Source organism: Entelurus aequoreus, linkage group LG26 (assembly GCF_033978785.1).
Source record: "Entelurus aequoreus isolate RoL-2023_Sb linkage group LG26, RoL_Eaeq_v1.1, whole genome shotgun sequence".
Taxonomy (NCBI): Eukaryota; Metazoa; Chordata; class Actinopteri; order Syngnathiformes; family Syngnathidae; genus Entelurus; species Entelurus aequoreus.
The window spans coordinates 16,808,415-16,831,444 of NC_084756.1; the positions used below are offsets into that span (position 1 = coordinate 16,808,415).

At 38.6% G+C, this 23,030-nt stretch overlaps 1 protein-coding gene across 3 annotated transcripts in view; it reads left to right on the top strand.

Annotated features, from left to right (window-relative positions):
* The window catches only part of cldn19 (claudin 19), a 33,416-nt gene extending 10,850 nt beyond the window's left edge, over nucleotides 1–22,566 (top strand). Inside the window, exons 2-5 of one of the 3 annotated variants that reach the window (XM_062038122.1) lie at nucleotides 998–1,162; nucleotides 2,898–2,982; nucleotides 10,335–10,481; nucleotides 22,357–22,566. In XM_062038122.1, coding sequence (XP_061894106.1) covers nucleotides 998–1,162; nucleotides 2,898–2,982; nucleotides 10,335–10,481; nucleotides 22,357–22,360 — 401 coding nt within the window. In that variant the 3' untranslated portion in view covers nucleotides 22,361–22,566. Of the gene's footprint in view, nucleotides 1–997; nucleotides 1,163–2,897; nucleotides 2,983–10,334; nucleotides 10,482–20,026; nucleotides 20,279–22,356 lie in introns of those variants that run through there. The other 2 variants (XM_062038121.1, XM_062038120.1) reach the window with 2 other exon arrangements.
* Nucleotides 22,567–23,030: the final 464 nt, after the last annotated feature.

Below are 23,030 nucleotides of genomic sequence, written 5' to 3' on the forward strand. Positions count from 1 at the left end.
CTGCATTACATATATACTTACATTGTGTATATAAAACGTTGACGGACGGGTTTGCAGTTGTTTTAGAGGGCTTTGAAGGCTACAATGGTGACTCCCATTAGCTGCATTTTGCAAGCATTTTTTTTCTTCTTCCGAATCGTAAAACAAAAGAATAACATTTGTGTCCTTGTATTACATAAGGATTGTGAATGATGGGCAAAATAAAATTTAAAAAAATGCAGTTCCCCTTGTATGCAAACCTTAGACTAGATTGCTGTTAGCCCAGCCCACTGACTTTGATGGCTGAGTTTGACAGATTAAAAAAATTCATGAAGCGCCGCTAACACACATGTTCATGTATAAACTAAATAAATCATTTTTACAACAACTAATTGTAATAAATACATAATTAAATCTGCAAATATTTACTTCAATTGTGAACAATGAATGTTAAATCATGAAATAATTCAGTAATTGTGAAATAGTTCTTTAAATCATGAAATAATTAATTAACCATGAAATAACTAATTACGTTATTAAGTAAGAAAACAGTCATTAATTAAATTATTAAAAAAATAATCAAATTATGAAATAATTAATCAAATTATTAATTCATATTTATTTTTACATTAAATAATAATAATTATTATTAACAAATGTATGTTTTTCATTCCAATTGTAGTTATTTGATTACATATTTAAGTAATTATTTAAAGATGTTTTTATTTATTTAATTTGTTCCAATTTGAGCCCCAATATTATAAGTCATATTATGTGACTTTCTGTTAATTATATAGCCAGTATTATTTTCAGAATAAAATGATTATGTGCAAGTTATTGTGTGTATAATGATGTGGAGATATTTTCCTTCCACTAAGTTATGTGAGAGTTTTTTTTTTTTTTGGGAAGTTAGGTTGTGTTTTAATTATTATTTTTTTTGCCAAAGCAAACCCAGCAGAAACGTGGATGGTTTTGTGTTGGCTTGCAGTGTTTCTGAATTTTGATGTTTTTCTTGTAGTCCACATCCAGACGTGTCGCGCCCTGATGGTGTTGGCGGTGCTGATCGGCCTGATCGGCATCATCATCAGCGTGGTGGGAATGAAGTGCACAAAGGTGGGAGATACCACCCCAGTCATCAAGATGCGTATCGCCGTGACGGGAGGGGTTCTCTTCCTTCTTGCAGGTGTTTTTTTTTTTTTTTACATCAAACTTTCATATGGATATGAATTATGTGTCGCTGTAAACATGTCAAGTGGCGCAGACTGCTGATGTCACTTTGATGATTGACAGGCTGCGGCCCCTCATACTTTGTCTAATAAGAAGTCACCTGTCAATTTTCAGATTCATCATTTTTTATTTATTTTTACAGTGTGACTGTTTGAAGCAAAATAATACAAGGGTGACATCCCGCCAACTCATGGGTCCTCAAAATGTCTGTCTTCTCTGCTCAACAGCATATATCCTCTTATCAGGGAGGGGGGTTGTCCTTGAGCAACCATTTGAATGAGGTTTCCATGGCAACAGACCCTGTGCTCTTGATTAGGGTGTGGGGGATGCCGCTCGCAAATACCTCATACTTTAGTGCCATAGGATGTATCGTGTGACACTGGGGGTGTGTGTGACTTTAAAACCCACCATTTACAGTTATACCCTTTGATTCAAGGTTTTCCATGCCAAGGACGCCCAAACTGGTGGAGAGATGGAACAGGGACCTCTCCCTTACAAAACCCAAAACCAGTGAAGTTGGCACGTTGTGGAAATCGTAAATAAAAATAGAATACAATGATTTGCAAATCCTTTTCAGGTTTTGGAGCAACATATGTTGCCATCCAAGCAACCTTACATGGACGCCCCTGCTTATTTCAGCAAGACAATGCCAAGCCATGTTTTACAACAACATGGATTCATAGTAAAAGAGTGTGGGTACTGCCTGTAGTCCAGACCTGTCTCCCATTGAAAATGTGTGGCGCATTATGAAGCGTGAAATATGACAACAGAGACCCCAGACTGTTGAACAACTTAAGCTGTACATCAAGCAAGAATAGGAAAGAATTCCACCTGAAAAGCTTAAAAAATTGGTCTCCTCAGTTCCCAACCGTGTTGTTAAAAGGAAAGGCCATGTATCACAGTGGTAAAAATCCTCCTGTGCCAACTTTTTTGCAATATGTTGCTGCCATTAAATTCTAAATTAATACAAATGTGCAAAAAAAAGTAAGTTTCTTAGTTCGAACATTACAAATCTTGTCATTGCAGTATATTCAATTGAATATAAGTTGAAAAGGATTTGCAAATCATTGTATTCTCTTTTTATTTACCATTTACACAATGTGTCAACTTAACTGGTTTTGGGTTTTGTATATATCCTACTGTATTTACAATTGTGTTTTAAATAAAACATGTCTTAAAGGTACCTTGTTATTGTGTAATACTAAGATATTGGAATAAAACATTATAGCACCGTTATATAGCTAGCCTGCAGCTAGTGCTGCTAATCGTTGCGCTGGAAACCGCTGCTAATTGCTATCTGGCAAATGGCTATCTGAAATGTTAACATGAAAATAATAACCTATTAATATTTTTATTTTAAACCTACTACCCCTGCAGTAACATTGCAGACCCCATAAGAGTCACGGAACGGACCCTCTGTTGAAGACCTCTGATCTAGTCAGTTGTTCCATTTCGGACATTTGCGCCTAAAGACCTGCTAACTAACAGACAAACAAACCAACAGCAATTATTACATTGGCTGAGGGGATTACTACTATCAGTACAGAAGTATTACTGTGTTTTAGGAACATATTACAGACACAGACACGTGCAATTAGATATCTGAACCCCCTTTCTAAATGTAAAGAAGTTTCACTGATGGCGTGGCGTGGTAGGATCTAAACTAACATGTTGGTCTTTTCTTCTCAAAGGTCTGTGTACCCTGGTTTCAGTTTCCTGGTATGCAGCTCAGGTGTCCTACCAGTTCTTCAACCCAAATACCCCAGCCAACGCCAGGTAGGATTCAAAGTCCATTCATTCAGGTATCAGAGGCGGTGGAGGAACCATCTCGATCGTGTGCATTTCGAGAGGTGCCAAGACGTCTTGAAGAGGCTAAAATGGAGAAATATTTCATAATAAATAAAATCAAATCAAATCAACTTTATTTATAAAGCACATTTAAAATTTACCACAGGGGTAGCCAAAGTGCTGTACAATGGGCAGGTTAAAAATAATACGAGAACCGAGCAAACACAACACAACACAAACAGAACACGATAAAAAATAAATAAATAAAATATAAAAACATAAAAACAGGTTCACAGCAGGTGTATTATGGGGCGCCATTGCAGGATGGGTATCACTCAGTGTTAAAAGCCATGGAATAAAAGTATGTTTTTAAGAGAGATTTAAAAACAGGAAGAGAGGAGGCTTGTCTAACACTAAGAGGTAGGTCTAATAAGAATTTCTATGAGTAAATAAGAGTACTGGATGAGCACCAGAGGTTGTGCATTAGCACTGGGTGATCTATGTCACCTATGAATTTGATAATGTTTTGCTATTTCCATATTTCTCAAACTATTCAAACCATTCCATATTCAAAATGTTCCTCACTCATCTGTACCATCTATTTTTCAAATCCTGAAAACTCCAACTTTTCCCTATGGTATAGTACAAGGCAACACGTGTATGCCGCCAGACGGGCCCAGTGGACGTGGACTTATGAGCTGGAGATGTCAATCCATTTTCTTCGTAGGGTGCAGTCTCAGTAGGGACGTCCAGACTTCTAGGTCACTGGCCCCATCGTCAAGTTCCACCGAAGGAACACAGAGACATAGATCTACATTAGAGCTTTCTTCTAGCTGGGCATGTCCAGAATACCTCACCAGAGGGTTGTCCAGGCGGCAATAGGACCAGATGCCCTATCCACCTCAACTGGGTCCTCTCCATGTGAAGGAGCAGCAGTTATACTCTGAGCTTACCCCGAATCACCGAGTTCCTCACCTTTTTTCTTAGGGTGAGTCCAGCCACCCAACGGGGAAACTCATTTCCACCGCTCTTTCGGTTACTATCCAAAGCTTGTAAACATAGGTGAGGGTAGGAACATACATCAACCACTAAATTGGAAAGCTTTGTATTCTGGTTCAGCTCACTCTTCACCACGATGATGACTACAATGCCACATAATTTCCTGTCATGCCTTGCCTCACACGTGAAGAAGAGCTTGAGATACTTAAACTCCTCCACCTCGTAGTGATGGGATCGGCAGTTCTTTTGACTGTACTGAATCACTAGAATCAGTTCCTTAAAATGATTCGTTCAAAAAATGTGTTCACCGAACCCCCCCCCCCCCCCCCCAAATAAAAAAATAGGAGGGGGGGGGGGGCCGTGCGTAGTACAGTACAGTGTAGACATTCGCGGGAGAAGCAGCAAATAGTCGCCCACACAACACTCCGCCCCTCCCTGAATCACGTTCGCGAACGACAACACTACCGCCCCTCCCTGAATCACGTTCGCAAACGACACAACACTAAGGGGGCGCCCCTTAGTACAGTACGTAGTACAGTACAGTGCAGACATTCGCGGGAGAAGCAGCAAAAAGGGTGAACGCGAGTCCCCACGCACTGCGTAGGGACTCGCGTTAATCTAACAACAACAACAGTTGCAGTAGAAGGGATAATAATAATAATAATAATAATATGAATCAGAATTGATCCCCAAGGAGAAATGTATTTTTGTTACAATAACTGTGTAAATAATAGCCTATGTATGTGTACATACATTAGTTATTATTTTTATTTTAAATCTTCTCAAAACAGCCTGCCCTACACTTTACCCCCCGCCAGTAGACTGCTAGTAGACTAGTAGTCTACTCTCATAACTTTATGTGTTGAGATAATGGGGACGTGTGTTTGTTTTCATGTGGCTTGTTTTCATGGGATCGGCAGTTCTTTTGACTGTACTGAATCACTAGAATCAGTGACTGACACAGCACCACACTGTGGCCGCAGTTCAGTACGTGAACCGAATCACTTCTGCAGTTCTTTTGACTGTACTGAATCACTAGAATCAGTGACTGACACAGCGCCACACTGTGGCCGCAGTTCAGTACGTGAACCGAATCACTTCTGCAGCAGCAGTACAGTTTAGTTGCAAATCAGCATTATTATAATGATGATGATAGCTACTAAACAACATCAACAACAACAGTTGCAGTAGAATGGATAATAATAATAATAATAATATGAATCAGAATTGATCCCCAAGGAGAAATTTTTTTTGTTACAATAACAGTGTAAATAATAGCCTATGTATGTGTACATACATTAGTTATTATTTTTATTTTAAATCTTCTCAAAACAGCCTGCCCTACACTTTACCCCCTGCCCCCGCATAGCAGAGAGCGAGAGCGTTGTCGTTCACTGAGTGATTCATGTCGTTAATCCACGGTAAACAAATCGTTCGCTCAGTCCCTCCCCCCGCCCCCTCATTGGCTGCATCGTTCGCCGACGTTGAGGGTTCAGTGAGTCACAGAATGCGCCAGTTCCACTCATACCGGCATGGTCGCGGCGGAGCTCAACTGAACTGAGAAAGGAACGAATCAGTTCATGAAGTGATTCGGTTCAGTACGTTCACTCAAAAGATTCGTTCTTTCGAACGAATCGTTCGCGAACAACACAACACTACCACCTCGGGCAAAACCTCTCTTCTCACCAGAAGCGTGCAAACAACTTTTTTTCTGACTGAGAACCATAGCCTCAGATCTTATCCCAGAAGAGCCGAAGGGGCTTTTAATGTTGCCATGGGCAAGGATGTCATTGAGGTCGACGAGGCGCTGCTGGAGAGGGACCGTGGCCAACAGTCGGGCCATCAACCTCGCAAAGATCATCGCTACATCACACAGTCAAAAGGGGGAGGTCCTTAAATAGCACAGGCCCACCCCGGTACAGAATGCAGTCTTTGGCCGGGCTTCAGGGGGAAGTGGCACCTGAAGATGAGAACCAGGATAAGCCCAGGACCAGGTCCAAAGGTTCCTTATGACAAAGACAAAAGAAGAAGAAGGAGCAACTGGGAACCGTATCTGGCTAGTTGTGGTTCAGCTTCTCGGTCAGTGAAGCTTCCCTGTGTGGGCAACCCAGAGGCCAATGTGGGCATCATGTCCTGCCCAAGCAGCAACTGGAATAGCGGATGGGGGATTCACACCGGAAACTTTCTAGTTATTGGAAAACTCGCTCTTAGGCATCTAAGAGAGTATACATATTTCTTCGTCACCCCACTGACAGTCCTGCAGTCTACGCAGAGGCGCCACCCTCCCAACTTCTTTGGCACCATAACGACAGCTGACGCCCATGGGCTTTGATGATGCCCGTTTGCAGTAGACTTGCCAATGCCTCCTCACACACAACTTGCAAGGCAAAAGGAAGACAACGGGGAAACATTTGGCCTGGCCTCTCCGTGTCAATCACGTGCTCCCTGAGAAGGGTGAGACTCCCCTTTTCGCCGTTCTTGGCAAATGTCGCACGGAAGGTTGTCAGCCATCCCAGTAGCTGCGCTTCTTGCTTCTTGCCCTCCAGTTCCTCCTCCACATCTCCCACACTGATGCATCAACCCCTCTTTGTTTGCTAGGCTGCTTCCTTGCGCATGCATCTCTGCTTGAACTGGGAGCTCTCAGTGGGCTGGCGGTCTCCAGTGCACTTTCCACTGGCTTGGGTTGTGTGTTGAGGGAACCCAGAGAGGCCGTTAGTGGCACAATACAAATACGTGAACGTCACACAAAAACACACAAGTAAAACATTAACTGTGCAAAAGTGTGTAAATAGGGCAGGGGTGTCCAAACTTTTTCCACTGAGGGCCGCACACAGAAAAATTAAAGCATGCAGGGGCCATTTTGATATTTTTCATTTTCAAACCATAACAAAATATTTTGATTTTTTTTTTTTTACCTTTAGGGCTCCCGGGGACCATAAAGGGTCTAAGTCAACTTCAGGTTGAAATAAAGTTAAAAAAACAAAAAGGTTTTATGCCTTTTCTGTCAAAAACAACTTTGTTTTTTATAATAAAACTGAAATATGCAGTATTTCCCCCACTGCCCAAAACATTCAAAAAGCAATGTTTTATGTGAAGTAATTAGAACCTTAAAAAGATCAATAATGCAGGACACCATTCATTATTATTTTTGAGTAATCACAGTGAAAAGACAAATAAAATCCCATTAAATATATTTGGGACCCAAAAGGTTTGTATCATAAAGTGATACATTTTTATTAGTTTTTTTTTTACTTTCAACACTTAAGTTACGAGATCAACTTCAGATATATCTGTCGATTGTACGTTTGAACTATTATTTTGTTTGTTTTATGCTCTTTTGTCAAAGAAAACATTGATGTTTTTGTATGGCAACCACACAATATTTTCCACATAAAACATTTTAAAGTTAAATATTTGAAATAATTGGAGCCTTGAATAGGTCTATAATTCATTATAACATTGAGTTTTTTTTTGTTTGTTTTTTTAAGAAATGGCAAAAAAAGAAAAAAAAACAGCCTGCATGGCAGCTTTGTGTCAACATTGCAACTTTTTCTAGTCAGATTTCACCTCATTCCACTTTTTTTAACGTTTTTTTTTATTTTTGCAATAGCCTTTCCAGAACGTGTGGCGGACAGGTAAACTATTAGCTGCGGCCCACAAATGTCCCCCGGGCCGCACTTTGAACACCCCTGACATAGGGCATCTTCAGGCTTAGCATTGTTCAGTCATCACAAAAAGGTTGACCAAGACCAAAACTCTTGTGGAATTAGAAAGCATTTAATCATCGATATAATGATATAGTACATGTGCAATGAAGTGAATATTGCCTTTAACATCAGTACACACTACAAGGAGGACGCTACGTTATGTTTTTTTAGTTGCTTTGTCACTTGTTACGCACGTGCACAAGAATGGAAGCAAGACACGTAGTTAACTTCATGATTTGTCATTAAAGAAGGACTAAAAACATGAGATAATGTTGCACCTTTCTTATGACACAAAGCAAAAATTATTGCTTTTCAAGGTTGTCCCATCAGGTGACGGTTCCACAGCAATCGTATCCAAAACAGCTGGCGGGAGTGTCGAAAAGCCCATTTTGATGTCTTTTTTTTTTAATTAATGTTGAGTGAAAATAGCAGCATGTTTACGTTCAAACATACAATAAATCCTCTTATATATAGCAGGGGCGCCCATTACGTCGATCGCGAGCTACCGATGGATGGTGGAGGGTGTGTCAGTCGATTGCCAGCCAGGCATTAAAAAAATAGACCTAAAAATTAGCAATCATAAATCTTCACTATGACGTCACTTGATTGACATTCGCGGCACCCGAGGGGTCTTGTGCTGCCAGATCCTTATTAAGAAAAAATGACCGACAGGAAGGCGAGAAACACTTTTTATTTCAACTGTACCTGCCGTCAAAAGCCTAAAGACCGACTGCACAGTTCCTGTCTTCACAATAAAAGTGCTGCTCCGTCCTGCCTGTGTTAACAAAATAAGAGTCAGACAGCTAGTGCGCACAAGCTAGCAAGCCACAGAGTTTGATTTCTTGTAAAGTGTATAAAAAGGAGTATGGAATCTGGACAAATAAGATGCCAAAAACCAACCACTTTCATGTGGTAATGGACAGAAAGGAGGAGTTTTGTTCTCCTCCATTTGAAAATGTGGACGTTATCAGCACTACTGTCTGATTCCAATCAATGCAAGTCATCAGAATCAGGTAATACACCAACTTATATTCTTGTCTTCATGAAAGAGAGGAATCTATATGTGTTAAACATGCTTGTATTATCACCTTTAACTTGTAAACAAAAACGTCTCTTTCATAAATAAATACATATAAATTATATATAGGAATGTGGCAGATCCCCTCGACTTGGTCAATTGAAAAGTAGCTCGCCTGCAGAAAAAGTGTGGGCACCCCTGTCTTATAGTGTGTTTTTAAGGCAAGGTATGTTGCTGAGCTTTGGAAATGACAGCGCACAACCGTGATGTCATCACAAGTCTCTGTTAGTGCCGTGTACACGCATACGTTAAGCAAAGAGTTTTGGATCTCTACACTTTTGCCAGCGTTTGCAAAAGTCTATGTTTTTTTAAAGACAACAGTATGCGTTTGCGTGTGGACAAAAGGCCTAAACGCAGAGATAAGTATGCGTTTATTAAGTATCTGTGTTCGTATGGACATGGCCTGAGCCTCTAACACAGCGAAGGGACAGAAAAGAGGTAAGATAATATTATATGAGTGTTGTAGCGTGTCCTTTTTTTTAACGGATTTCTACACTACTGGGGATACTTTTGTCAACTTGTCATGAATACATTTTGTGGGTATATTAAAATATACTTTCAATTAGGGTTTTTATTACCTGTCGCTCTTTAAACTCTTTTTACAGATTGGACTGCTTGTTATTGTTATTTAATTCTTTAGCTAAGTTTGAAGCAAAGGTGTTGATACTTTATTGTCAGTTCATTGCTAAATTTAACGAGTTGTTTTAAAGCACCGCTTTGCAGTGCGGCGCGTCCGTGTTTAAAGCGTCACTTTTATCAATAGTTCTGAAGTCCAGATACCTCCGAATTGCACTTAACCAGTGGAATTGCTATTTTTTGCCATTCTTCCTCCTTGTTTATGCTTGTATGCGCTTTGTGTGTGCGTTTTGACACACTCCACATCACGCACCTCTGTACGTCACTGCCGCACGGCAGCATGAGGATAGAAAAAAAAATAAAAATTCAAAGCCAGTATAGTATCGTTTTTTATTTGTTAGTACCAAAGTACTTTATTAGTACTGGTACACTGTACAACCCTAATTGTAGTATGGTAATTTTGTATAATGTCTTACATAATATTGTGTATTTGCAAAGGTGGTTATTAAATAGTATATGCTGCAAACTTATGGAGTATAGTCAATTAATTAATCAATTTGGGGCGGCACGGCGTAGTGGGAAGAGCGGCTGTGCCAGAAACCTGAGGGTTGCAGGTTCGCTCCCCGCTTCTTACCATCCAAATCGCTGCCATTGTGTCTTTGGGCAGGACACTTCACCCTTGCCCCCGGTGCCGCTCACACTGGTGAATGACTGATGAATGATAGGTGGTGGTCGGAGGGGCCGTAGGCGCAAACTGGCAGCCACGCTTCCGTCAGTCTACCCCAGGGCAGCTGTGGCTACGAAAGTAGCTTACCACCACCAGGTGTGAATGAATGATGGGTTCTCACTTCTCTGTGAAGCGCTTTGAGTGTCTAGAAAAGCGCTATATAAATAGAATCCATTATTATTATTATTAAAGTGTTCGATGATTTTCGACAAATGCAATCTTTGTAATGGCGGTATCTATGTTTCCTGTGCAGGTATGAGTTTGGCTCCGCCCTCTTTGTGGGCTGGGCTGCAGCCAGTCTGACGATACTCGGCGGTTCCTTGCTGTGCTGCTCCTGCTCCAAAGATGACCTGCAAGGCCAGCAGTACTACCGCCAATCACAGCCTTCAACGGCCAGGGAGTACGTGTAAAAAAAAACAACCTGCTATCCAGCAGCATACTGCACAATATTACAGTATAACTACGCCACAATTATTGATATGCACCATTAAACTGTAGTACTACAGCTAAGTCTTTGAGGACATCATTGTGATCTTCCTTATGGTATGTTAAATGCACAAATGTATATTAAAGATATACATGTATATTACATATATAAATGTATATCGAATATACAAGTGTGTATTAATACAATGTGTATGCTAGTTTTTGAGGTGAACTGAATCCTTTTTGCCAAATTAAACTGCAATAGTATGACTTGTGTAGAGTACAATGATGACCATTGACGAGACATTTCCAAAACAATAAATTACAAATTATAATAATGTCAACTTTTTATTGAACTATTTTTTTATTATTAAATATATTAACCCATTAAACCCTACAGCCCACAGTACGGGGGCAGTGTGGTTGCTACGGCAACTACAACACAATGCTTGTGTCCATATACACATGTTATACTGTACATCCACGGAACTTACCTCCCTGCTTGGCACTCAGCATCAAGGGTTGGAATTGGGGGTTAAATCACCAAAAATGATTCCCGGGCGCGGCACCGCTGCTGCTCACTGCTCCCCTCACCTCCCAGGGGGTGAACAAGGGGATGGGTCAAATGCAGAGGACAAATTTCACCACACCTAGTGTGTGTGTGACAATCATTGGTACTTTAACTTTAACTTAACTTAACCCCAAAAAATGTCAGCTAAAACCTCAACCACACCGATTATATCAAAAGAGAAGACAATTTAAAGCACAAGCACTTACATGTACAGATGTGTAATATAAGCAAGTAGTCAGAGAGCAGCGTATGTCCTCAAAATGTCAGAAAACAAAACAATGTAACAAAGTTAACATGATTTGCACGCTTAGCCCTTGTAGCAATACAAGTATCATTCCTCTGGTACTAAACCTAATTTAGTTACTCGTATCCACCCGTAAATATATGTACGTTTTCATATTTACAATAAACAGTAGGTATTGTATTTACTTTCAGAACATTTCATCCATGTACAGTAAATGTATATTTTTTTATATTACCGTATTTTTTCGACTATAAGGTGCACTTAAAATCATTTCATTTTCTCAAAACTCGACAGTGCGCCTTATAACCCGGTGCGCCTAATGTATGGAATAATTCTGGTTGTGCTTACCAACCTCAAAGCTATTTTATTTAGTACATGGTGAAATGATAAGTGTGACCAGTAGATGGCAGTCACACATAAGAGATATGTGTAGACTGCACCATGACTCAAGTAAACAACACCAAAATTTTATGTTCCATTGAAAATATAGAACATTACACACGTCGCTAAAAAAATCTATCAAAATGTTTTGGTACGACTTTGGTAAGCTATGAAGCCGCACCGCTTGATGGATTGTACTGTGCTTGAACATACGAGTATTATTATGGTGTGTGTATAAGGTACAGTAAGACATATTATCTGGCGTTTTGTTTCGCAATATTATGCTCATCGCCAGTGCGCCTAATAATCCGGTGCGCCCTACTGACCGGAAAGTATGGTATTTACTAGGCGTGTCCCAATCCGATATTGATATCAGATGATATCTGCTTGCATGCAAACTCTCCCATCGAATCTCCGACATAAGTAGCCCTGCAGAGTGTTTACTTGTGCAAAGCTGGACAGCCAATTAACATCTAAATGTTCTCCAATAATCACACGGGTTTGGTCAGATAAACTACATGCGTCTCCAGAAGACATACTTTGTTAAATTTTTTTAATAATTAACATTATTGATCAAACTGTGAGCTTTACCTGTAAAGATAATCCACCATCTCTTGACTGTGCTAAAGTGCTAACCACGAGTCCACGAGTAAAACCAGATAAAATTTGCGGATTATTATTTACAACTCTAGTATTTAAATACAAATACTTGTTGTTATTTTTACAAGTCATGCCATCTGACCTGCCTTATGGTGCTTTAGTGTGTGCTCACCTTTCAAGGGTTCAATTTGTGTTCATTTATACACTTCACGTCTTGAGTCAGGACTGACGTCCGAACAAAGAGGTTATGATATTTAATTTCATGTAGAAATAAGAAGGTTAAGAAACAAAGAAAAAAACTTTTGAAAATCTTCTCCCTGCCCTTAAATTTTTAGGGACAAAAACCTACGATTTTGTGTGGAGGAAAGAACAAAACACTTGTTTGAAAGTATTTTTTATTTTTGTGGGCATAAAGTAGTTTTTGTGTTTTGTCAATAAATACAAAACCCAAAACCAGTGAAGTTGGCACGTTGTGTAATTCGTAAATAGAAGCAGAATACAATGATTTGCAAATCCTTTTCAACTTATATTCAATTGAATAGACTGCAAAGACAAGATATTTAATGTTCCAACTGAGAAACTTGTTTTTGTTTTTTTGCAAATAATCATTAAGTTAGAATTTAATGGCAGCCGCACTTTGCAAAAAAAGTTGACACAGGGGCATTTTTACCACTGTGTTACATGGCCTTTCCTATTACACCCCCATACCATCACAGATGCTGGCTTTGAACTTTGCGCCTGTAACAATCCAGGTGGTTCTTTTCCTCTTTTTTCCGGAAGAGACGACGTCCACAGTTTCCAAAAACTGAAATGTGGACTCGTCAGACCACAGAACACTTTTCCACTTTGCATCAGTCCATCTTAGATGAGCTCGGGTCCAGCGAAGCCGGCGGCGTTTCTAGGTGTTGTTGATAAATGGCTTTCGCTTTGCATAGTAGAGTTTTAACTTGCACTTAAAGATGTAGTGACAAACTGTAGTTACTGACAGTGGTTTTCTTGAGTGTTCCTGAGTCCATGTGGTGATATCCTTTACACACTGATGTCGCTTTTTGATGCAGTACCGCCTGAGGGATCGAAGGTCCGTAATATCATCGCTTACGTGCAGTGATTTCTCCAGATTCTCTGAACCTTTTGATAATATTACGGACCGTAGATGGTAAAATCCCTAAATTCCTTGCAATAGCTGGTTGAGAAATGTTGTTCTTAAACTGTTCGACAATTTGCTCACGCATTCGTTCACAAAGTGGTGACCTTCGCCCCGTCCTTGTTTGTGAACAACTGAGCATTTTATGGAAGCCGCTTTTATACCCAATCATGGCACCCACCTGTTCCCAATTAGCCTGTTCACCTGTGGGATGTTCCAAATAAGTGTTTGGTGAGCATTCCTCAACTTTCTCAGTCTTTTTTGCCACTTGGGCCAGCTTTTTGGAAACATGTTGCAGGCATCAAATTCCAAATGAGCTAATATTTGCAAAAAATCAAGTTTTCCAGTTCGAACGTTAAGTATCTTGTCTTTGCAGTCTATTCAATTTAATATGAGTTGAAAAGGATTTGCAAATCATTTTCTGTTTTTATTTACCATTTACACAACGTGCCAACTTCCCTGGTTTTGGGTTTTGTACATACCAATACTTCTAACTTAATTTTTTACAGTCTGCTTTTCATTCTTTTCAAAAAATGTACGTTACAACAAAATGTCAGTCTTTTCAAATGTCACCCAATGAAAGCTGTGTTTGTGCACATCAACAACATACACAAATAACACTAACAACGCTAACATGTGTTAAATGTTGTTCGCCTTCTTGAATTTCTGAATCAAAGTTGAACGTTGAGGGAATTTTGTTGAAATGTCAGGTGTGGGCAAACTACAATTCGCGGTCTATAATCAACCCTGTTAGGAGCGATGTACCCAACTTTTCCAAATTAGTCCATCAAAATGCTTTAGTGACAGGATTTGCAATGCTATTTCAAAACTACCATAAGTTTTTAAACTTTTGTGCAATGCAATATAAATTATCAATACAAAATCATTTTAATGGTGTGTGAAATTACAGGTTCTGTGCTTTCCAATGATTTACTATACATGTCGTTACGGTATTCCAAGTGTCATTACGTTAATACAAGTATTACGGTAATACATATGTCATTATGGTAATCTAAGCATCATTACCGTATTTTCCGCACTATAAGGCGCACCTAAAAACCTCCAATTGTCTCAAAAGCTGACAGTGCGCCTTATAATCCGGTGCGCCTTATATATGGACCAATATTGAGCCACAACAGGTCTCGCAACTATGGGATGCATAACGTAACCCCAGCCTCTACTGTAGCGTCTATTCTATGCGCCTTATAATGCGGTGCGCCTTATATATGGACAAAGTTTTAAAATAGGCCATTCATTGAAGGTGTGCCTTGTAGTGCGGAAAATACGGTACTTTAGTCCAAATATTACGGCAATTTATGTGTCATTACAGTAATCCAAGAGTCATTACCGTAATCCAAGAGGCATTATTGTAATCCAAGTATAACGGTAATACAAGTTTCATAATGGTAATCTAAGTATCATTACGGTATTAAAAGTATCACATTAATCCATACGTCATTATGGCAATCCAAGTACTATGGTACTCAGAGTGTCATTACGGTCATCCAAGAGTCATTACGGTAATTGAATTGTCATTACAGAAATCCAATAGTTATAATAAAAGTGTCATTATAAACATCTGAATGTCCCTAATATTAACCAAGAGTCATTACAGAAATCCAAGAGCCACTACGGTAGTCCAAGTGCCATTTTGGTAGTCTTAAATGTCATCACAGTAATCCAAACATAATGTAATAAAAACCATAATCCAAATGTCATCATGGTAATCCAAAAATCCTTACAGTAATACAAGAATCATTACGGCAATCCAAGTTTTTCGGTAATCTATGTGGTTTTATGGTAATCCAAATAATACTGTAATCCAAGACTCATTTTTGTCATTCTTGTGTCACTATGATAGTGTCATCGCAATAATCCTAGTGTCATTACCATCATCCAAGTACCATTATTGTAATCCAAGAACCATTACCATCATCCAAGTGTCACAGTGGTACTCCAAGAGTCATTGTGGTAATTTAATTGTCATTACGGAAATCCAAGAGTCATAATCAAAGTGTCATTATAAAAATTTGAATGCCCTTACTGTAAACCAAGAGTCATTACGGAAATCAAAGTGTCATTACGGGTTACAAGTGCCATTTTGGTAATGTAAATGTCATTACAGTAATGCAAATATTGTAACAATCCAAGTGTTACAGTAATCCAAGGATAATCCAAGTGTCATTACGGTAATCCAAGTATTACGGCACTTTATGTGCCATTACAGTAATCCAAGAGTCATTACCGTAATCCAAGTGGCATTATTGTAATCCAAGTATTACGGTAATAGAAATGTCATATTGGTAATATACTGTAAGTATCATTACGGTAATATAAGTATCACCCTAATCCTTACGTCATTATGGTAATCCAAGTACTACGGTACTCAGAGTGTTGTTACGGTAATCCAAGAGTCACAACCATAATCCAAATGTCATCATGGTAATCCAAAAGTCTTTACAGTAATACAAGAATCATTACGGCAATCCAAGTATTTCGGTAATCCATGTGGTTTTACGTTAATCCAAATAATACGGTAATCCAAGACTCATTGTTGCAATTCTCGTGTCACTATGATAAAGTGTCATCACGATAATCCTAGTGTCATTACGCCAATCCAAGTATCATTATTGTAATCCAAGAGCCATTACCATCATCCGAGTGTCACAATGGTACTCCAAGAGTCATTACGGTAATCCCAGTATCATTATTGTAATCCAAGAACCATTACCATCATCCAAGTGTCACTATGGTACTCCAAGAGTCATTACGGTAATCCAAGAGGCATTACGGTAATCCCAGTGTATTCCATTTGTCATACAGTAATCCAAGAGTCATTACAGTAATCCAAGAGTCATTACAGTAATCCAAATATCATCATTGTAATCCAAGAACCATTACCATCATCACAATGGTACTCCATGTGTCATTACAGTAATCCAAATATTGTAATAATCCAAGTATCACAGTAATCAAGGATAATCCAAGTGTCATTACGGCAATCCAAGTATCATTATTGTAATCCAAGAACCATTACCATCATCCAAGTGTCACTATGGTAATCCAAGAGTCATGACGGTAATCAAAGTGTACTCCAAGTGTCATTACAGTAATCCAAGAGTCTTTACGGTAATTCAATTGTCATTACGGAAATCCAAGAGTCATTACGGTAATTCAATTGTCATTACGGAAATCCAAGAGTCATAATCAAAGTGTCGTTATAAAAATCTGAATGCCCTTACTGTAAACATAGAGTCATTACGGCAGTCCAAGTGCCATTTTGGTAATGTAAGTGTCATTACAGTAATCCAAATATTGTAATAATCAAAATATTACAGTAATCCAGGGGTGTCCAAACTTTTTCCACTGAGGGCCAAACACGGAAAAATTAAAGCATGCGTCATTTTAATATTTTTCATTTTCAAAACCATAACAAAATATATGGATTTTTTATTCTTTTTTTACCTTTAGGGCTCCCGGGAACCATAAAGGGTCTAAGTTATTAAAATGTTAAAAACAAGTCAAATTACTTTTTTATTTTTTTATTTAACGCTTACAGTAAATCTCTACAGTATATCAACTTCAGGTTGATATAAAGTTTAAAAAAACCAAAAAGGTTTTATGCCTTTTTTGTCAAAGACAACTTTGTTTTTCATACTAAAACTGAAATATGCAGTATTTCCCCCACTGCCCAAAACATTCAGAAAGCAATGTTTGATGTGAAGTAATGACGGATCAAAAATGCACGACACTATTGATTTTATTTCATTATTATTTTTGAGTAATCACAGTGAAAAGATAAATAAAATCCCATTAAATATATTTGGGATCCAAAAGGTGCCCCACTCATAAAGTGATACATTTTTAAAAAAAATTTTTTAACTTCCAACACTTAAGTTACGAGATGAACTTCAGATATATCTGTCGATTTTACGTTTGAACTATTATTTTGTTTGTTTTTATGCTCTTTTGTCAAAGAAAACGTTGATGTTTTTGTATGGCAACCGCACAATATATGCAATATTTTCCACATTAAACATTTTAAAGTGAAATGTTTGAAATAATTGGAGCCTTGAATAGGTCAATAATTTTTGAGCAATGGCAAAAAAATGTAAATAAAGATAGACTAAAGGGGAAAAAAACAGCCTGCATGGCAGCTTTGTGTCAACATTGCAACTTTTTCTAGCTAGATTTCACCTCATTCCACTTTTTTTCATGTTTTTATTTTTATTTTTGCAATAGCATTTCCAGAATGTGTGGCGGGCCGGTAAACAATTAGCTGCGGGCCACAAATGGCCCCCGGGCCGCACTTTGGACACCCCTGCAGTAATCCAAGCATAATTCAAGTGTCATTACGGTAATCCAAGGTACTGGACAGAAAACGAGGCTATGATACAAAGCAGAGTGTGGGTTTGATGACAGAGGAGCTTGAGTCTGTGTGACCAAGAAGACCCGAGGAGAAGCAAATTGTGCAGAAAAGTCATACTCTTGTCAGATGTATGAGTGTTTTTTTACGCCTGTTTTTGTGTGTTTGTTATATTATGGAGGTGTTTTTGTTTGACTGCAAGCATGTGAAGGAGGTAAACAATACAGAGCTACTTCAAGGACAAACATACTCAATTTGCCTACTTCAAAATGTAAATGTTTATTAAAGTTTATTCAGTTAAAAAATAAGCAAAAATTCCATTTTGTTTTTTGAGTTATGTTGTGATACTTCGGTAGAGAACTTCATACATGCAGTAAAACAGTGAAATAAGTAGTAGTCTTGAAGAAAAGGGACAAAAGTATACATGTGGTACAGGTACAATATGTACAGTACTATATATAAATATATGTAATATAATATTTACAAAACCCAAAACCAGTGAAATTGGCACGTTGTGTAAATGGTAAATAAAAACAGAATACAATGATTTGCAAATCCTTGTTAACTTATATTCAATTGAATAGACTGCAAAGACAAGATACTTAATGTTCGAACTGAGAAATTAATTTTTTTTTTCAAATAATCATTAATTAAGAATTTAATAGCAGCAACACATTGCAAAAAAGTTGGCACGGAGGAATTTTTACCACTGTGTTACATGGCCTTTCCTTTTAACAACACTCTAAACGTTTGGGAACTGAGGAGACCAATTTTTGAAGCTTTTCAGGTGGATTTTTTTTCCATTCTTGCTTGATGTACAGTTTAAGTTCAACAGTCCGGGGTCTCTGTTGTGGTATTTTAGGCTTCATAATGCGCCACACATTTTCAATGGGAGACAGGTCTGGACTACAGGCAGGCCAGTCTAGTACCCGCACTCTTTTACTATGAAGCCACGCTGTTGTAACACATGCAGAATGTGGCTTGGCATTGTCTTGCTGAAATAAGCAGGGGCGTCCATGAAAAATTAATTGCTTGGATGGCAACATATGTTGTTCCAAAACCTGTACATACCTTTCAGCATTAATGGTGCCTTCACAGATGTGTAAGTTACCCATGCCTTGGGCACTAATACACCCCCATACCATCACAGATGCTGCCTTTTCAAATTTGTGCCTATAACAGTCCGGATGGTTCTTTTCCTCTTTGGTCAAGAGGACACGACGTCCACAGTTTCCCAAAAAAAATTGGAATGTGGACTCGTCAGACCACAGAACACTTTTCCACTTTGCATCTTTGTGGTGTTTCTGGGTGTTGTTGATAAATGGCTTTTGCTTTGCATAGTAGGGTTTTAACTTGCACTTACAGATGTAGCGACAAACTGTAGTTACTCACAGTGGTTTTCTGAAGTGTTCCTGAGCCCATGTGGTGATATCCTTTACACGCTGATGTCGCTTTTTGATGCAGTGCCGCTTGAGGGATCGAAGGTCTGTAATATTGCTTACGTGCAGTGATTTCTCCAGATTCTCTGAACCTTTTGATGATATTATGAACCGTAGATGGTGAAATCCCTAAATTCCTTGCAATAGCTGCTTGGGAAATGTTGTTCTTAAACTGTTGGACAATTTGCTCACACATTTGTTCACAAAGTGGTGACCCTCGCCCCATCCTTGTTTGTGAATGACTGAGCATTTCATGGAAGCCGCTTTTATACCAAATCATGGCACCCACCTGTTCCCAAGTAGCCTGTTAACCTGTGGGAAATTCCAAATAAGTGTTTGATGAGCATTCCTCAACTTTCTCAGTCTTTTTTGCCACTTGTGCCAGCTTTTTTGAAACATGTTGCAGGCATCAAATTCCGAATGAGCTAATATTTGCAAAAAATAACAAAGTTTCTCAGTTGGAGCATTAAATATCTTGTGTTTGCAGTCTATTCAATTGAATATAAGTTGAAAAGGATTTGCAATCATTGTATTCTGTTTTTATTTACCATTTACACAACGTGCCAACTTCACTGGTTTTGGGTTTTGTAATATATTCATATATTTACTTAAAAGGATTGAAGCTGCGAGTCAAAGTTTGCCCACATCTGCTTCACAACAGACTAAAGAATTTGAATGTGAAAAACACTTCAAGGTTGCTTGAAGTAACAGATTTATTTCTTCTTCTGTCTTTTAATACAATTCTTCTCTGACTTCTTCTCTTCTCTAATTCAGGGCAGAGTTGTTGAGTGAAACTAGTTTTCCTGACTGATCAGCTTTTTATCAAGATTTTCCAAGTGTCCAACTACTGACTCTTCTTTCCCTGTTTTCTCACACACACGTCTAAATAAGCACGCCATTTATTTATTCACCATTGATTATGGAATCTCAGACATCTTGACCAGTTACGTCCTGATTTTTGATATTATATGCTCCTTTGAGAAATGAGTCTTTCAAGTAAGAAGCACATTGTACTGATTAAAAATCTAATACTGTATTGAAACTTTGTCTTGTTCATTTCCTTCAACTCTGCTTTAATATGTTCAAGAAATAGGAAAAGTATTATTCAAACATGCTTCATGTGTGACGTGTTTGCTGTAAAACAGTTGCCATCGTGGTAAACAATCGGTAACACTTTAGTATGGGGAACATATTGTAAGTAACAAAGACTTAATTTAGAGTTATTTGGTTAGGGTTAGGGTTAGAGGGTTATGGTTAGAGTTGTTGTAAAATAAGGCCATGCAGAATAAGGCATTAATAAGTACTTAATGACTAATTAAGAGCCAATATGTTACTAATTTGCATGTTAATAAGCAACTAATTAATGGTGAATATGTTCCCCATGCTAAAGTATTACCAAACAATCTTGTGTACTACAAATATATTCCCAATATACGTAAAATTATTGAAATAGTGACAATAAGAAATTGTATTTACTTATCTTATCCCTTTTTTGATGGGCTTCTCCTGTTATATTTCTCAACCGATTAATTTCCATCAAAGACCAAAATGTTCAGTTCCTTCGGGACACATGGACTATCTCGCCACATTTTCCTACAAAATGACCACTTTTTCTGCAAATCCACACCTTTTTCACCATTTTGAAAATAAATGGACCTTTTTCTTTAAGGTACTTACACTAAGCCCCTTCGGAAGGGAAAAATTAGCTTATGCTTAGGCAATTGGTTTCACTTGATGACAAAATGTTTTCGATTCCATTTGATGATTTCAGTTTGTATCTGTTGAAAATATTCTGCAGTCATTTTAGTTACCGTATTTTCCGGACTATAAGGCACACTTAAAATCCTTTTTTCCCCCTCAAAATACGACAGTGCGCCTTATAACCCGGTCCGCCTAATGTACGGAATAATTCTGGTTTTGCTTACCGACCTCGAAGCAATTTTATTTGGTAATAAGTGTGACCAGTAGATGGCAGTCAAACATAAGAGATATGTGTAGACTGCAATATGATGGCAATATGACTCAAGTAAACAACACCAACATATGTTCCATTGAAAGTATAGAACGTTACACACGGCGCTCAAAAATCTATCAAAATGTTTTAGTCGGACTTTGGTAAGCTATGAAGCCACACCGCTTGATATGCTTCAACATAGGAGTATTATTATGGTGTGTGTATAAGGTAAGACATATTATCTGGTGTTTTGTTTCACAATATTATGCAAAAGCAACTTTTCTTACCTTCTGGTACCTGCTGATCTGTATTTCGGATCTGCATGAGTCCTGAAAATCTGCGCGCGTCCACCTTTGTAGTCTGTGCCGACATCGTAGTCAATAATCTTCTCATTTTTCTCTATCTTCTTGTTATGGGACATTTATCCTCCGCTGTTGCCATTTCTAATATAAAGTAGTGTAAAGTTCTTACTTATATCTGTCAGTAAACTCGCCATGAAAACGCTAAAACATACCGGTATAGTGAGTTTACATTATTCACCCAAGGACTGTTTTTCACGGGACACATTTCCAGCCTTCTTGTTGTTTCTGGATGAGGAGATGCTGCTCCGTTATTGATTGAAGTAAAGTCTGAATGTCATTAAAACAGTTAGCGCCATCTATTGACACTTCTTCCACTCCCGTCCTTGCACGCTACACCGCTACAACAAAGATGACGGGGAGAAGAAGCTGCCGAAGGTGAGCCACGTAAATAAGACCGTCCACAAAACGGCACATCCTGAAGCGACTGTCAGAAAGCGGCTTGAAGATGATCTGTAAAAACATCATCTATGCAACATTTTGACCAAAGAACCACCATTACATGTTATGTAGACCACAAGGAAGTCTTTTACATTTAGAAAAAAACAATTATAATACGACTCCTTTAATGCGCCCTATAATCCGGTGCGCTTTATATATGAAAAAAGATAAAAAATAGACCATTCATCGGCAGTGCGCCTTATAATCCGGTGCGCCCTATGGTCCGGAAAATACGGGTATAATAATAATAATTTCATGAATATTTTTGTACAATGGGTGCTGTTTTTTTCTGGCCTGGTTGAGGGTCTCCAGTTTTGGGAGCCTTAGAATTTCTTCTCTGCTGTTTGCAGATGATGTGGTCCTGAAGGCCTCATCAAGCTGTGACTTTCAGCGTTGACTCGGGCCGACCTGAATGTGAAGATTCTGGGATTCCGGTTGGAGTTCCTCGTTTTGATTCCAGTTCCAAACGATTCTTATTCTTTTAAGAGGCAGGGATTTACGATTCATTTCTCCCTGGGATTTTTTCAAGCAACATATGAATATCAATTCTTGAATACATGTTTATTTCCATAGGACGGGGGGGGGGGGGGGGGGGGGGTGTCAGCAACCCGCGGCTCTTTAGTGCCGCCCTAGTGGCTCCCGCGAGCATTTTTAAAAAAGGATTGAAAATGGAAAAAGATTGGGGAATTGTATTTTTATTTTTTTTAGTATGTGTTTTGTTTGAGGACCAACATGACACAAACCTTCCAAATTGTTAGAAAGCCCACTGTTTAATATGTTTGTGTGTATGCTTCACTGATGAGACTATTTGGTGAACATCGTTTTGTCCTACTAATTTTGGTGGTTCTTGAACTCACCATAGTGTGGACTCTGACGCAACAGTTTGTTTACATGTAAACTCTTCCACTCCTTCGTCTCATTTTGTCCACCAAAAGTTGTATGCTCTGTGTGAATGCACAAAGGTGCGCTTTGTTGATATTATTGACTTGTTGGAGTGCTAATCAGGCATATTTGGTCAGTGCAT